Raw genomic sequence first — 17515 nt, forward strand, 5'->3', positions numbered from 1 at the left:
TGGTCAGGAGAGACCCCTAAACATAGAGCTGGAGCAGCGTCTGAACATCACTGTGTGTAGTGAGAGAGGAGGGAGTGAGAGATGGGTAGAGACAAAGAGATGGAGAGGGGAGAAAGAAAGGGAGAGAGAGAGGCAGAGGAGAGAGAGGGAGGGAAAGAGTGAGAGAAGAGAGTAGAAGGGAGGGAGAGAGAGAATGAGAGAGAAAATCAAGATGGACCTAGAGACTAGAGACCTGGTGCTCTCCAGCACGGCCACTGTAAGAAGTCATGCATAAATATTTGGGCTGAGCCTTCCTCAGACCATTGTTATCTTCCTGCATCCCTGGGCAACCCCCTACCCTAAGTCCAGTCCTATTTGCTGAGTTACCATTGCTCTCTCCAGAGTGTGTGTGGGGTGGGAGCTTTAGAGTGGTTCATGGGCCTCACCACGAGGTCCCAAAGGCCAGGCATGTGCGGTTCAGTGGGCAGCCAAGGCCTAAGCAGAGTGGACAGCAGCATCTTTCCTGTGACCAGTGGGAAGAGGGTATCAGGCACGGCTGACCGAGCGGTGACTCAAGGCCCAGCACAGAGCCAGTGAGCAGCCACCACCACCTCGGTGCTGCCCTGAGCCTCCATGGGAAATGCCACGTGTATGTGGGGTGTCAGGCTAAGTTAGCACCAGGAGGGCTGAGTGGAGTCTGGCTAGAGGCTGCCTGGATGGAGGGGCAACAGAGTGACAACACTCCCCTGGGCTCTGGAGAACTGGGTCAAGGGAGACCATAGGAGACACACATGCCTCTCCTGTTAACACGGGTGGGGTGTGTGCATGTCTAGGGTCTGGTGTATATGTGTGTGGGATCAGGTATGTATGTGTGTGAAGTCAGGCATCTACGTTTGTGGGGTCTGGTTTGTACGTGTGGAGGTCAGGCATATACATGTGTGGAGTCTTGTGTTTATGTCCATGTTGCTTACTGAAGACACAGTGAGCATACCTGCCCTTGTGGTCAAGCCTTCACCTGCTTGTGTGCTGACAGTTTGGGCTGAGGAAACCCAAAGTCCCTGCCATGGAGGCAATTCCCTTGTAGTGGGTGAGAAGGAAAGAAACAAAGAACCAATGGTGAGGTGAAACGAGAGGACGCTCCACATCCTGACATCAATGTAGGATATGCAGATTTCAGGATCTTTAATACAGAAACATGATACCAACAACAGAGACTGTGTGAAAAATAAAAGTGTGATGGCACTACAGACAATGTCTTGGATTGGACGATCTAGCTTGCCTGGAGCCTAGAGTTGGTATTATGCCAGGAAACTTCAGGGTTAGGGTCTCTTTGTATTTAGGCCAAGGTTATTCCTTTCCATGCCCCTCATATTTTGGTGGGCCTATGCAAACAACAATTGCCACTCTAACACCGTTTTTACTGTGCTCTTTTGACTCTAATCCTTAAAAAAAAAAACAAACACTTAAAATTTGAGGTTAACTTAAGCTAATATGCATGTACATGGAAATGTAAAAAATACTATGCCTCTAATATTTAAGGAGTTACGTAAGTTTTATGACTTTAGATTGCCTTGTGTGCTATTAAGAAATATTATAATGTGTTACAATCTGCGGACTTGAGGGACAAAGTAATTGTACATGTATTCTGTTTTATTTATCTTTTTTTTTTTTTTTTTTGGTTTTTGGGCCACACCCTGTGACACTCAGGGGTTACTCCTGGCTATGCGCTCAGAAGTTGCTCCTGGCTTCTTGGGGGACCATATGGGACGCCGGGGGATCGAACCGCGGTCCGTCCTAGGCTAGCGCAGGCAAGGCAGGCACCTTACCTCCAGCGCCACCGCCCGGCCCCATATTTATCTTAATGTTCTTTGGCTGAAAGTTCAAAGTTAAGATATCAGCAAAGGGACTTCTTCTGAGAATTATGTTATGGGTGATTGTCCTTCCCCTGTAACTTTATCTTGTCCTCTTTCTTTGCATCTTTGTTCTCATAATTAAAAAAAAAATTAAAAAAAAAAAAAAGAAACAAAGAACCAGCTGGGTGCTGATGTGTTTGTGGTGGGGAGAGGGAAGAGGGTTGCTGGTTTAGAACTGGGGGCTCCTTCTGGAAGGTAATTGGCTCCTGAATCTCTAAGGAGGAGGAGGGGAGGGCAGAGGGGGAGACTTTGTCCTGCTACCTGCTGCTTATGGGGTGGGGAGCACTAGAGGAAAAAGATGGTTGGGAGAAGTGGCACAGCCTCTAACAAGAGCAATCTTGCCCAGCTCTGAGGAGTACCCTCTGACCTGCTTTCAAGTCTGTTCCCACCTTGTACCATCCTGAAGCTTCCTCTGCATGCCCAGAACCCAGTAGGCACGCTCCACTCCACCCATCCGACCTCATCCACAGGGTGGCCCGTAGCAAGGGAGGCTCCATGGCCTTGAAATTACATCTCGGCCACCAGAGGCTGCAGATTGTGAGGTGGGGCTGCTGACCAGCTACAGGGGAACCCTGGGAAGTCTAGATGCAAAATAAATCCCCACACATTGTGAAATCATTCACATACTTATTTTTACAGGGAAACAGGTCTGATAAAGGTAGAGTAGCCATGAAGGATTACTAAACCAAGCCAGTCAGGAAAGAATCATGGCGTCAATTTGCTTCTTGCCTAGTGGTACATCTGAGCTCTTCAAAACCAAACTACTCTTCTTTATTCTCCCAGAACCAAATTCACCAGGTGGAGCAGAGAAGAGTGATCCAGGTGGGCTTATACATATCAAAGGAGAGGTTTAAAGGATAGAGATAGATAGGGCAACACCTTTGTTTTAGGTTAATATCTGGTTGGCAGGTTGGCACCTTATACCTAGACCAGATTTTTTTTTTTTTTGGAGTTTGGTTTTTGGGCCCCACACACTGATATTCAGAAGTTACTCCTGGCTCTGTGCTCAGAAATTGTCTCTGGCAGGCTTGTGGGGCCTTATGGGATGCCAGGAATAGAACCTGAGTCTGTCCCAGGTTGGCTGCATGCAAGACAAATTCCCTACTGCTGTGCTATCACTCCAGCCCCTAGACCAGACTCTTGAAGCTCAGATTTTCCTTTGGGAAACATCACAAGGTGCAGCAACCAGTATTAGGCTTAGGAAGCTTAGAGCCTCTGTCCTCTGCCTGAGATTTCCCCCAAACCTCATGTCTTGTGGGCCACAGAAAGGCACTGGAGTTGGACTTACCCCCAGCTATCTCTCCGGCCCCTGGAATTCATCTTTGGGTTTCATCTCTGCTTGCTGGCATTGCCTTTGCGCTGGTTACTAAGGCTGGGGTGGTAGTGTTGTGAATCAATATTTGGGTGCCTAAACGCGGAGCTAGTGCTAGAGGACTGAGAACAGGACTCATCTCTCATCCCCACAAAACTTATCCTGTGAGGTTTGTTTTGGCAAAATCCCTAAAAATCTCCCAACTGTGATTCATGTGGCCTTGATCAAGTAACTCAGCTTTTCTGAGGAGCCCTGGGTTCCTCCTCTAGCAAGCAATAGCTGCTTTATAGAATGTGTCTGAGAATTAAGTGGGTTTGTAACAAGACATAGCTCAGTGCCCGGCACAAAAACAACCAATATTAGTTGTTATCTTATATAACAGCAGTTATACAAGTTATCTTATATATCAGTAGTTATCTTATTTCAGATCTACAGACAGATGCAGGCCAGTCCACAGGTAACAACCCATTCTTGAATACAGAGACATTTCAGAGATCAGCCTTATGATAATTCCAATGGTTCGTGTTATAAACACAGAAATAAATATGAATAATCTTGGGCTGGGACTCCATCAACTGGGACTCTTCTGCGCATGTGAGTGTGCCTCTCTGTGCGTGGATGTGTCTGAGAGAGAGCGAGAAAGAGAGAGACAGAGACAGAGAGACAGAGAGAATGGAATCTGCCAAACTTTCCAGGTATACACACAGACTTTGGATCTCCTTGCCTTGTGCCGTCCAGTCATTCCTCAGCTGTGCTCATCACCTCACCCTCACTCTGCAAATGGCTCCTTTCAGGCCTAGCAGTTTAACTGAAACAATGTGAAAGCAATGAAAGAAAAAAGAGTCCCTTAATTCAATACCTTCATTCAGCCACCTGAGCTGAGGCCCTCAGCATGTGACATGGACAGAGGTTAAAGGGGCATGTCCAGGAACAGTGGGACCACCACTGCTAGGGCAGGGACAGACACATGGTGGGGAAACACGGTTAGCATCAAGGATGCAAACATCTAGAGGAGGTGAGCCTGGCAGTGGTTGTTACTTTGCATGGGTGTGGACTGTGGTTTGTCTCTGACTGAAATTTTGCTCCAGCAGCTCATCAGCAGTAGACATGAGCTCATGTGAGAGAGGAGATGCCCCCCATTGAACCTGTTGTCCAGGATTCCCCACAGGGACTTCTGTAGGGGATACTATGTAGGAACATTATGTGTGTGAGGCTGCAGGGGAAGGGTGGGGGGACATGAACCCAAGACACTGTTCTTTCTATTTGTTTTAAGACCACACCCAGCAGTGCTCAAAAATTACTCCTGGCAGACTTGGGGGACCATATGGGATGCTGAGGATCGAACCCGGGTTGGCCACATGCAAGGTAAATGCCTAACTGCTCTGCTATTGCTCCTGATCCCCAGACACTGTTCTTTTGCCATTAGGGTGGAACAACAGGCAGAGGAGAGGAGGGAGGGGCCAGTGTCTCTGCCCTTCTGTGTTCAGCACAGCCTTGCTCCATCTTCTCACACAACCACCTGCATTTGTAGCCAGGCCTGGCAGGGGGAGCAGAGCTGATGTGCATGCCTGGGTTGGGGGACGGCTCATCTGGCCCTCAGAGGGAGACTGGCAGTGCCCCCTGCCCACCCAGGTCTCAGGACTCCTTCCCCACATGTGAATAGGTTTCAGGTCATCCCTCATCACTGGAAGACAGAGGCTCCTTTCATGTGCCATTATCCCTGCCAGTCCCTGCCTTCCCATCCACACTGCCCTTCCCTTCCCAGCCATCAAGATGCCCAGAAGCCTCACATATGGGCCACTTGGGTTCATTAAGTGCCTGGTCTGCAAGTGTATTACAAGGTTGCTTAGTAAACTCCCTGTCAGGTGCTTTCTTTAGCCTCATAAGGATGAAGGTGTGTCAGGGAGAAGAGGGGGAGCCTGGAGACAGGCCTGCAAGGGGAAAAAAAAAAGCAGGACCCGGCTCTAGACCAAATGGCACAAGCTGCCCAGATGGGCGGAATCACCCAAGCAGCAAAGGCAGGGGACTGGATGAGCCCAGAGGAACCAGGTAGCTCTGAAGCTAGATGCCAGCCTGGACTCTGCGCCAGACGTGTGGCTTTGCAAGAGAAACTGGATCTCTCTGCACTTAGGTTTCTCACTGTGAAGCTGTGAGTACCACCATCACAGGTGCTTGCAGAGTGTGTTCAGTGTGTCTGAGGCCCCTGACAACAGCGCCTGGCATGAAATGAGAACACTCACAGTGCAAAAGCTTGGTTTCCTACAGAGAGATTGCCGTGATGCCTAACAAGCAATTTGCACCTATTTTCATCTAGATTCTGGGTCCTAGAACATCCTCAGGAGAAATAGGGGACCAGCCGCACTCCTGGCATTAGTTGGTAATATGTGAGTGTGTGAATGAGGAAAAGCTAAAATAAAGGAGCATTTGCTGTCACAGGCATCCGTATGCAGCGCCTAGGCCAGTGAGTATGTGAACCAGTCGCCTCTGATTTAGACACGTTCACTCTTGAGTCTCCGGAGTTGACTTCGTGGGGGAAGCTCCAGCTCCTGCACAGCTCTTTCCTAGGAAGATGAGTTTCCCTTCCCACCAGCCTCCTGCTGTCTAGGCTTGGTACCCAGAAGCCCACACTCCCCGAGCTCTTCTGGCACTAGTGGGCCAGGCAGAAAGGTAAAAGCCGGGGCCGAAGAGATAGCATGGAGGTAAGGCATTTGCCCTTCATACAGGAGGTCATCGGTTTGAATCCCGGCGCCCCATATGGTCCCCCGTGCCTGCCAGGAGCAATTTCTGAGCCTGGAGCCAGGAATAACTCCTGAGCACTGCCGGGTGTGACCCAGAAAGCAAAAAAAAAAAAAAAAAAAAGAAAGGTAAAAGCCTATGCCTTGAAACTGCTGTCAGCTCTCTCAGGACCCAAGCCACTGTCTGAGAGATTTTCAGACCTCACCTAGAGTTTCTGGGCAAATTTGAGCTTTAAAACTGGAGAAACGAGAGCCACGGACTTGAAGTTATTCTCCTGGTTCTGTGCATCATAAGAGAAAGTGCTGAGTTTGGGGCCACACCTGGCAGTGCTCAGGCAGTGTTACTGGTTTTGGCTCTGCACTCAGGGATCTCTCCTGGCGGGGCTCAGGGGACCATATGGGATGCTGGAAACCCAATCCAGGGGGCTGCATGCAAGGCAAGCACTCTCTCCACTATACTATCGCTCAGTCCTGGGTGCCATTTTTGGGAGGAGTAGATAAAGAGTTTTATATTTTGGGGCTGGTGAGGTGGCGCTAGAGGTAAGGTGTCTGCCTTGCAAGTGCTAGCCAAGGAAGACCACTGTTCAATCCCCCAGCGTCCCATATGGTCCCCCTAAGCCAGGGGCAATTTCTGAGCGCTTAGCCAGGAGTAATCCCTGAGCATCAAACGGGTGTGGCCTGAAAAACAAAACCAAAAAAAAAAGTAAGAAAGAGTTTTATATTTTACTTTCTTCTTGGAGATACATTTGAAAAAGTAATACCAATTCAGATCTTACTTTTATTGATTTTGGGGGGATAGTCCAGATATATTTAACATATATATTATTATATATTTATATGTAATTATATATAATATATTTATAATACATTATAGATTATTCATATATATTAACAGGGCTTAGCTCCTGACTGTGCTCAGAGATCATCCTGGTGGCGCTTAAGGGACCATATGTAGAGCCAGGGATCAAATTAGGGTCACCTGTACATGCAAGGTAGATGTATTACCCAGTATATTATCTCTCCAGCTCCATTTTGCTTTTTGGGTGACACCTGACAGCGCTCAGGGGTTACTCCTGACTTTATGCTCATAAACCACTCCTGGCAGACTCAGGGGAACCATATGGGATGTCAAGATTCGAACCACCATCCTTCTGCACGCAAGGCAGACGCCTTACCTCTATGGTATCTCTCCGGCCCCACCCATTTTTCTATTTTAAGTTCACTGGCTCTATATATAACCACAACATGTGCAACCATTACCATTACTCAGTTCCAAACTTTTTGATATTTCCAAATTAAAACTTTACTGCCATTGGACTGTGGAGATAGCACATCTGCCTTTGATGCAGCCAACCCAAGTTTGATCCCTGGCATCCCATATGGTGTCCCTGAGCCTGCCAGCAGTAAATTTTGATTGCAGAGCCAGGAGTAACCCCTGAGCATCACTGGGAATAGTCCCCAAACAAAAACAAACAAAAAGGCACTCCCCATTGTTTTCCATTAATCACCATCACTCTACTTTCTGAGTTTAATTGCTGAGTTGCACAGCTCTGGAGGACTCAAAGTAGTGGTATCAAACAATACTTGTCTTTGTGCGTCTGCTAATGATAATTCCTTCAACCATGTTTAGCATGTATCAGACCCTCGCGTTGTTTTCATGCTGAGTGCTGACTATCCCATCGCACACGTAGACCGTTTTGTTGCTACATCCACCTGTTGGCCATTTCTACTGCTGCCATCTACTGGCTATTGTGAATAATACAACATCCACACCTGTGCACACCGGTGTACAAATAGCAATTTGGGTGATTGCTTTTCTATTTTGTTTGTGTTTGTTTGTTTTGGGGTCTCACCTGGCGGCGCTCAGGGGTTACTCCTGGCTCTGTGCTCAGAAATCGCTCCTCGCAGGCACAGGGGACCATATGGGATGCCGGAATTCGAACCACCTTTGGTCCTGGATCGGTTGCGTGCAAGGCAAACGTCCTACTGCTGTGCTATCTCTCTGGTCCCCTTTCAGTACTTTTAGGTATACACCCTGCAGTGGAATTGCTAACTCCTATCGTAATTCTCTGTTTAACTAAGGAATATGTTATTTATTTTTATGAACGAAAAACTATTCTATGACTAGCACACCAGATGCTGTTTATACTTACTAGAAAGTAAGTGGATGGTAGACTTGACCACTGGATGGTAGACTCCTTAATGATGACTACCATCCTCACACTTTTGATTCTCAGTAATTCTTCCGTGGTAAAAGTATCCAGCCCCAGAGTTGGCGGAGCTGCTTGGGAAATGAAGGTGCAGAATACACCCCGAGAATTCCGTCCTAGATGGAGCATTGGACCTGAAGCTAACTAATCACTAATGCTTCTGTGTCCTATTTGCTATGTCAGCCTGAAGCCACCATCCCTGCCTTTATTTTTTCTTTTCTTCTGGTGGTGGTGATGGTGGTGGTGGAAAAGTGGTGGGTGGGAATGATGGTGGTGGTATCCCTGCCTTCCTTGATCCCATCCTCCCCATTCATAAGAAGAGCTAGGCCCTTGGGGCAGTTCCAGCAGAGGATCAGGCCTAGTCTTTTTTAGCAGAGTGTGTGAACAATACTGAACACATCTGTCCCTGTTGCTTGCAGAGAGCCCTTCAGCAACCTGTGTGGAGGCTTTGTGCAGACGTTGCGGGGCAGGAGGAAGTCCCGCAGGAAGTCTCATCTCTGTGCCCGTCCTGTCCAGTCCTGTCCCATCCTGTCCAGTCTTGTCTCGTCCTTTCCAATCCAATCCTGTCCTGTCTAGTCCAGTCTCATCCTTTCCCGTCCTGTCCCATCCTCTCCAGTCCTGTCCTGTAAGTCCCATTCTGTCCCGTCCTGACCCGTCCTGTCCCATCCTGTCCAGAACCCATTTTGTCCAGTCCTGCCCCATCCAGTCTAGTCTAGTCTAGTCCAGTCTAGTCCTGTCCCAACCTGTCCAGTCCTGTCTCGTCCTGTCCATCCTGTCCAGACCCATTCTGTCCAGTCCTGTCCCGTCCAGTCTAGTCCTGTCCAGTCCTGTCCCAACCTGTCCAGTCCTGTCCCATCCAGTCTAGTCTAGTCTAGTCTAGTCCAGTCTAGTCCTGTTCAGTCCTGTCCCAACCTGTCCAGTCCTGTCTCGTCCTGCCCCGTCCTGTCCCATCCTGTCCAGACCCATTCTGTCCAGTCCTGTCCCGTCCAGTCTAGTCCTGTCCAGTCCTGTCTCAACCTGTCCAGTCCTGTCTCGTCCTTTCCCATCCTGTCTACTCCTGTCCAATCCTGTCCCATCCTGTCTAGTCCTGTCCCGTCCTGTCCAGTCTAGTCCCATCCAGTCCCGTCCTGTCCCGTCCTGTCCAGTCTAGTCCCATCCAGTCCCGTCCCGTCCTGTCCCATCCTGTCCTGGCCAGTCCTGTCCCGTCCTGTCCCATCCTGTCCAACCCAGTCTTGTCCTATCCCATCTTGTCCAGTCCGTCCTGAGAAGCACACCCCAATCCATCCCCACCCCACAGCTGGCGCGGACGGAGAGGGCCCGATAGCCGGCACTGCAGCAGCAGGACAGCACCCCGCGATTCCTTACTGCGCCGCGCCACCCCCCGGGACGGTCCTCCTCCCCTCCGTCCCTCCGTCCCTCCCTCTTCCGCCGGAGCCGGAGCAGCTGGGGCTGGGAGGACAGCGAGCGCGGGGAACGGCGGTTGGTCCTCCGCGCCATCGGGGGGCGCTCGTCCGCAGCCGGGCGAGGCGACGCTCTGGCCGGACTCCTCTCGGCGGCGCGGCGGGGCGGGGCGGCGGCGGCGGCGGCGGCGGCGGCGGCGGCTCCGTATCGCCGGGGCGAAGCGCTCAGGCCCGTCCCGGCGCGGGGGTCGCCATGTGGTTCCTGTACGCGCTGAGCTGGCTCTCGCTCTTCGTGCAAGTGGCCTTCATCACGCTGGCCGTCGGTGAGAGTGCGGGTCCCCGCCCGGGCCCGGCCCGGCCACTCCCGGGGTGCATGCACCGGGCGCCCCCCACTTTGCAAACCCACTGCCCTTCCTCCCCTCTGGTTGCTCCCACTTCCTCTCGCTCTCCTGGCCCTGCTCCTTTCTGGCGGGGGTCAGCTCCTCCGGGAAGCCTTCCTGGACTTACTGGAAGCCCATTGGGAGTCCCAGCTGGCTGCCCCTGGGGGCGGGGACCTTCCCCAAAGTTGTTCAAGTCGAGCCCGGAGCCTCGGATGGTCCTCCCCTTAAGCCCAGGGCGGCCCCAGCACCCCAGGACCTGGAAGAGACCCCTCACCCCACCCCTGCCAGGTCCTGCTGCATGCAAGCTCTGTACTCAGCCCAGCACCTGCCCCTGCAGTACCTACCTACCCTGCACTTAGTTCCTGGGCCAAAGGTTAGGTTAGACTGACACTCCTCGAGTGTCAGACCGGTTTCCCTTCACTTCTCTGAGATCTAGCTGTCAGGACAAGAATCAATTTTTTATGACTTTGGAGAGTACCCCGCCACCCCACCCAGCAGCACCCATCCAGGACAGGTGAGCACCCCACCGCAAGTGGGTGCCATGCCAGCCAGGATGGCGTATGAAGCTGACGGGGTCCCCCTCCTCCTGTCCCCCCAGCTGCTGCCCTCTATTACTTAGCAGAACTGATAGAAGAATACACGGTAGTCACCAGCAGGATCATCAAATACATGATCTGGGTAAGTGGCAATTTTCCCCCAAGGTTTTCCCCGACCCCCCATTTTTAATTTTTTTCCTTTGGATGGGTTGGGGACTGGAGGTGCTGGACACATCCAGCTGTGCTCACCCCTCCCTGGCTCTGTTCAAGGGACCATATGTGATGCCACATTGCACTGGAGTCAGCTATTGCCTCAGCCCTGTGCAGGCCACGGGCCCTGGCTGGGTGGGCTGGAAGTTACTGACTCTAGAGGAAACTGCTCCTGAGAGCCTGGCTGCTGTCTCCTGTTCACAAGATCCTCCCCTGCCCTGGATGTTGTTCCCTGGGGCTGCTCTCGTGGGCCCAGGTCTTCCCTGCTCTCTTCGCCCATGTGGCATCATGCCACTGCAGACCCTTTCTTGGCTCCCTACAGGGGACAGCCGAGTGCTTGCTTTTTGTGGAGAGGATCCCAGCTTTGCCTTGCCTTGGCTCACTCCCACGGGCTCTAGCCCCATGGCCCTTGATGTGCTCATAGCCCTTGGAACTTCCTTCTGTTCTGGCTGTCCTCTTTTTCTGTTTACAGGGCTCCTGGGAGGCGGCTCCTCCTGAGGACACAGTCCTCTTGCCAGCCACAGGAGTGACTGCTCGTGGGTAGTTTTCTACCACTTGCAGGAAGGGCCAGGGCTGGGCATGGGTTACACGTGGTCAGGTTAAGTCCACTGTCAAGCTGAGGGGAGTGAGTGAGTGGTGGGTAGCTGAGGGGATTGAGTGAGTGGTGGAGACAAGCCCTTTGCTCTCAGAGGTTCAGAGGCCCAGGAGCTAAGATCCTCACACGACCAGTTCCCACTTGGGAAAGGCTGATGACCCTTAGTGTTTTCAGACTGTAGGTGCTGTTTGTCAGTGAGGGCACAGTTTTATTGGAAAAAAAAAAGGAACAGAGAAGCCTTGAATTCAAATATGAACTTAGAAAGCCTGAGAGATAGTATAAGTGGGCAAAGCAAATATGCCTTGTGTGTGCCTGACCCTAGCTTAACGAGGAGCAACCATGAGATCAGAAAGCACAGAGCCGGGGTGCTCTGGCTATTTAGCTTTGGGTGGCATTTGCAATGCCCAGGATCGAATTGGGTCTGCATGCAAGAGGTCTTACCTCCCGTAATATCTCTTTGTCCCATTCTTTTTTTTTTGTTGGTGGAACTGGGCATCAAATGCATAAAGGTGTGTGTTCTGCTATTGAATTGGGCCCCAGGCCCCATATCAAATGGCACTAAGAATGCCTGCTCTTCAGGAGTTGAGAGCTACTGTATTTTCCGGCATATAAGACAACTTTTGAAACGAAAAAAAGTCAATGGAAAATCGGGGGTCATCTTATATGCCGAGTATATCCTGAAAAACATTTTGATATGCCGCTAAACAAAAATCTTCTGGATATTGCCACCAAACGAATTTTCCAACTTCATCCTGCACCAATCACTGCAAGGCTTCTCGGACCGCCTCTCTAACTCAGCCAATCCAAGCAGGCTTTTGATGCATGCAAATTAGACAATGTTCTGTACCCGAATCTACACTGTAAAAAGCCTGCTCAGATTGGCCAGAGTCAGAGAGGAAGTCTAAAATTAGGGGGTCATCTTATATGCCAGAAAATATGGTTATTTTACTTTAACTGTAAAATGGAGAGAAGACATGAACATGGGATGGCCCTGGGTGGGCAAGGGTTTAGTGAATCCAGGAAGACTACCTGGAAGGGGCTCCCTGCACTGTCTCTGGTTGTTTCAGTTCTCCACAGCTGTGCTGACTGGCCTCTACATTTTCGAGCGCTTCCCTACCTTCATGATTGGTGTGGGCCTCTTCACCAATCTCGTCTACTTTGGCCTTCTTCAGACCTTCCCGTTCATCATGCTGACTTCGCCTAATTTCATCCTGTCGTGCGGTGAGAGGGGCCAGAGCTGGGAGGCAGCTAAGGTGGTTGGATATGCCCTATTCCAGGCAGAGGGTGCTAGTAAAAGCAGCAGACTATTGTGGTCTTCTAGGAGGCCAGGATGGTTGGTTGCGTTCTCTCATTTAAGGAGCCAGAGATCTCCTTGGTTTTGGTAACTAGAATGTGGTGGGAGCAGCGAGGAGAGGTTGGGTAGGGGGCCTCAGACCCAGAGGCTTGTCTTGGAGGTAAATTTGAAGAACAGCTGGAAGAGAGAAGACAGGCTGGCTGAGATATTCAGGCAAGAAAAACCACTCGACCTCCAGGCCAAAGCTGGTTAAGACCAGAGGCTCTGATAGCAGATTATGCGCTTGCATTGTACGCACTTAACATGGGTTCAGGGGTTTGATCCCTGGCGTTCCATATGGTTCCCCTGAGCACACTAGGAATAATCTCTGGGCACACAGCTAGGAGTAAGCCCTGAGGACCGCTCGATGTGAACCAACATCCCCCAGCCCCAAAAGAAAAAGCAGAGCTTCATGGGACGTGACATACAGGCAGCTGCTTGGGGTCTGAAAATGTGAGCAGAGGGACCTGGCTTCGGGCTTTGCCCTGCCACCACTGTAACAGGCTTCCAGGATGAAGCTGGGTCTCATCATGTGAGGTTTGAGCTTTTCTGCTGAGCCACGTACCCAACCCAGTGACAGCCTTTGGTCTAGGCTTTGGTCTAGGCCGCAGTGATAGCTAACCTTATTGAGCCTGAGTGCCCAAACTGCCGCACAATGCCCAGGACCAGTCTGGTCCTGTTGCCAGATGAGCTGCAAAGCAGACACCAGCACCTCGCCTCCCGCCACACTGCATATTTCAATTGAAGACCTTCCCATGTGCCAGCTGCAAGGCCTTCGTGTGCCACTGATGGCACACGTGCCATAGGTTCAATATCAAAGGTCTAGGTATCCTTTCTTTGAGCCATAACTTCTTTTTTTTTTTTTTTTTTTTTTGGTTTTTGGTTTTTGGGTCACACCCGGCAGCGCTCAGGGGTTAGTCCTGACTCTACGCTCAGAAATCGCTCCTGGCAGGCTTGGGGGACCAGATGGGATGCCAGGATTTGAACCACCGCCCTTCTGCGTCTAAGGCAAATGCCTTACCGCTGTGCTATCTTTCCGGCCCCTTGACGGTATTTATTTAGCCACCAAGATTTGTCTGGTTTCCTGTGATCACCTTTTTCTTCAGGCTGTGGGGTGCAGGGGGTCTAACGTCAGAGCTGCTCTCCCGTTTTCGTGAGAGACCCTGCGCAGAGACACTCGGCCTTCAGGTTGTGGTGTGCGAGCAAGGGCTGCTGCCTCCCCACTGTCTTGTTGTGATAGCACCAGTGGTTGCTCTGGGGAACTCTGTCTCTCCACCCTCTTCCCTGCTGAGAAAACCCCAACCTCTCCAGCAGCTGAAAACTCACTGCCACAATCCACCCAGACCCTTCACTCTCCCTGCTCCCTGGCCTCAAAATTTTCCTGAAGGATTGGGTGGGTAGAGAGGCCTTCCTGTCCCCTGGTGTCTCCTAGCCCCAGGCAGAGCTATGGTCTTTGTCTTTAAGGGAGAGGCAAGGCTGGAGAATAGATGTGATCTCCACGATGGCCATGAGTGTCCAGTGGCTGTTTGGTGTTGGTGCCCACTCTCCCTCAACGGGAAGAAGCAGGATTCTGTCTCACCCACCATCTGTGAATTCTGCTCACACTGAAATGTGGAGGGTCCTTCCCTTAATTAAAGCCCAGCAGGCTGACAGAGCAGCTCTCCAGTTAGGGCTCTGCTCACTGTGGTCTCCTACCACCAGGGGACGCTCTAGTTGGAAGTTGCATCACACATAACCAGGCGGCTACTTTGGCCTTCAGTTTGTGCAACCTTGAAGACTCCTCCTGAGGTTACTGTCCTTACCTGGCAGTGCTTGAGGACTGTCTTAGCTCTGGGTTCAAGTCTTGGACCACTCCTGGTATTGCTCTGGGGCCACTGTGGTGCTGGTGATGGGATAGCCATCCTTACCTCTACTGTCCAGTCTCCCTCCCCTGTGTCCTCTGCAGCAGATGGGTCCAGTACTGTTTCTCCCTTGAGTCAGGGAGGAAACAGCTCTGGAGAGTTAGTGTGCTCGGCCCAGAGCTGTCCTCTAAGGCAGCACAAGTCGGGCTGGGTTGCAGGCCTCCTGCTCTGCTCCCAGGGGCCTTTGATGGGTGAAAAGCCCAGTGTGTTGACATTCTGCCCACACTGACCCAGTTTCCTCATTTTTAGGGCTAGTGGTGGTGAACCATTACCTGGCATTGCAGTATTTTGCAGAGGAATATTACCCTTTTTCAGAGGTAAGCAGAGGGTCTATTATGGAAGACATGGGGCAGGGCCAGGGCCAGTAAGGAGACACTGTTCTTTCCTGGAGCCACTTCTCTGGGCAGACCAGTGTGGGTCACCTTGGGGTGGGGTTTCACAGTGCAACTCTCAGAAGCCAGGGTAGAATATGGGGTGGCCTTGTGATAGACCTTAGGGGCCAGAAGGACTACAGCCCTAAATCCCAAATGCCAAGACTTCTCTGAGGGTTTTCCCACATTCTCGTCCTCTTGTTGGGAAGAAGGAGGTTCCTGTGGGGAACCTGATCCCAGCCATGGAAAGACATCCTGCCTGTTTTCTGGGCTCTGACCCCTTCGGAGCCCATTCTGAGCCTTTATGCAGGCTTGCCTCCTCTCAGATTGCGGTACCCATGCTTGTCTGCCTGGCTTCCTCGGGGGCACCGTCTTCTCAGTGTCTCTTGCGTCCAGGTCCTGGCCTATTTCATATTTTGTTTGTGGATAATCCCATTTGCGTTCTTCGTGTCCTTGTCGGCGGGGGAGAATATTCTGCCATCCACCATGCAGCCCGGAGGTGAGAGGGGCCGCCAGGAGCGAGTCGAGGGCCGTGACCGCGGCACTTGCACTGGGGGTGGGAGCCGGTCCACGGCCCGAGAACTCAGCCCTGCCTATCTCCACAGACGATGTGGTCTCCAATTACTTCACCAAAGGCAAGCGGGGCAAGCGCCTAGGAATCTTGGTTGTCTTCTCCTTCATCAAAGAGGCCATCCTGCCCAGCCGTCAGAAGATGTACTGACTCCCCTGGCCAGGGGATGTGGCGTGAGATCTGGAGGGCCAGATGGGGCCCCGAGGCTGGAATGCCCCGGCCCTAGCCCTTTCCTGGACTCTTTCTGCAGCCCCGTCCCCACCTTCCTCAGGGCGAGCTGATCTGGACTTGGATCTGATGCCACTTTAGGCCATGACCTCAAAGGACACTGGGGAACAGGGGCAGAGTTTGCTTTGTCAGGAAATCCTGGACCCCCTGGCTGTACAGTGGCTAAGCTCAGTCTGCCCATCGTGCCCTTGTCCCTGTGGGCCAGGGGTTTGGGCTTAGCCAGAACTGACTGGGCACGGGCCGTGGGGCTCAAGAGCAAACAGCGATAGATCTCTGGGAAGATGGCTGTGGAAGGGCCGCCGTGGCCTGCCACTCTGAAGAGAAGCTTTTGAAGTTGAACTGTGATATCTGGCCAAGTGCTGATGCCCATTTGAATAAAGATTCTAGATGACACTAATTGCCTTAATGCCCTGCAGTCCATCTGGTTTTCTTCCTGCTGCTCTTCTGCCCTGGACCGTGTCAGCTCACATAAAGGACCACACTTGGGAGTGGAGGGAGGATGAGCAGTTGAGAGGGACTGAGGGCTGGTGGGAGAAGTGGCCTTTCCTTGCACCCACACTTTTCATCCTCTTGTCTTGTCCTGGGACACACACTACCAGGTTGGGAGGAGAAAAGAGGCACTTGCTTGGCATTGGACTCAACTTTTTTTGGGGGGGTGCTGGCACTCAAAGATGAACTGGACGTGGCTGTACCTTGAGGTCACAGGGAAGACTGAGTGGAACTCAGCCCCTCCTGCCTCCAGTCCCAGTGTGGCTGCCATTTCCTGCAGGTTTAGCACCCGCCTTTCCCCTCCTGGCCAGAGTAGCCCCTGGGGTGTCTCTGGGAGCAATATTGCCAGGCCCTTTGTCCTGTGCAGAGGAAATGACAAGGGAAAGGCCTCTGAGGATATGGTCACCCTCCCCACAGGGCTAGGGTTGCCTCAGGGGTGTCATTGAGTGTTTGTGTCCAGTCTAGAGCCCCATTTTCCCATCTTCCTGTAGCTCAGCAGCCCAAAGGTGGTGAAAAGCTGCTGGACTTGTGTTTCTCAGCACAGGTGGGGCTCAGGGCTCAGCATCCTCTGCCCTAAGCAGCTTCGTTTGCCTCCTACCAGGTTTCCCCATTCACTATAGCCTGCTGGGGTTTCTCAAGTTTCCCACTCCGTGGAGCTGCCTGTGGAGTTGCACAGACTTTGCCAAGGAATCGAGTGTTTCAGTCCCCATGACACCCCCCAGCCCCCCACCCAGTGTGTTGGACCACAGCCCTGCTGCCTTGTGGCTCTGCAGACTCTCTTATAACCCAGGGGCCCTTGTTTCCATCCCTGGCAGGCCTGCTTTTATGCTGCTCCTGCTGGCCCAGGCACCAGATGACACCTTATGCTCTCTCCTCTTCATCAGAACTATTTCAGCTGCCTTTTGAACACATTTTTTTATTTTTTTGAATTTTGGGCTACACCTGGTGGTGCTCAGGGCTTACGCCTGGCTCTGCACATAGGAAACACTCCTGGTGGGCTCGGGACCATATGGGATGCCAGGGATCCAATCCAGGTTAGCCATGTACAAGATGAGTGCTCTCCCCCACTGTGCTATCACTCTGGCCCCTGAATACCTCCTTGACTTGCACCACCCCAGTATCAACTACTTCCTGATGATTGTGACAATGTCTCCTGCTTCTCTGTCCCAGAACTATGAAAATGCAGTTGGTTAAATCACTTCCGGTTCTACAGCCACCCCCCCCACCCCCAGCTCCCCAACACCCTTGATATAAAGCCCAGACCCCTCTGTGCAACTCAGTTCTGGGGTCCTGATTATGTCTGGCCTCATCATGTCAGACCTTGATTTTGTGCTCTGGGTCCCAGCCATCTG

General features: G+C 51.8%; 1 protein-coding gene across 1 annotated transcript; it reads left to right on the plus strand.

Annotated features, from left to right (window-relative positions):
• Positions 1 to 9725: 9725 nt before the first annotated feature.
• TEX261 (testis expressed 261) lies at positions 9726 to 16067 on the plus strand. Its single transcript, XM_049785111.1, has 6 exons — positions 9726 to 9872; positions 10528 to 10607; positions 12338 to 12491; positions 14754 to 14821; positions 15272 to 15374; positions 15481 to 16067. The coding sequence occupies exons 1-6, from the start codon at positions 9803 to 9805 to the stop codon at positions 15594 to 15596; spliced, it is 591 nt and encodes a 196-aa protein (XP_049641068.1). The 5' UTR covers positions 9726 to 9802; the 3' UTR covers positions 15597 to 16067.
• Positions 16068 to 17515: the final 1448 nt, after the last annotated feature.

This window comes from Suncus etruscus, chromosome 12 (assembly GCF_024139225.1).
Source record: "Suncus etruscus isolate mSunEtr1 chromosome 12, mSunEtr1.pri.cur, whole genome shotgun sequence".
NCBI lineage: Eukaryota > Metazoa > Chordata > Mammalia > Eulipotyphla > Soricidae > Suncus > Suncus etruscus.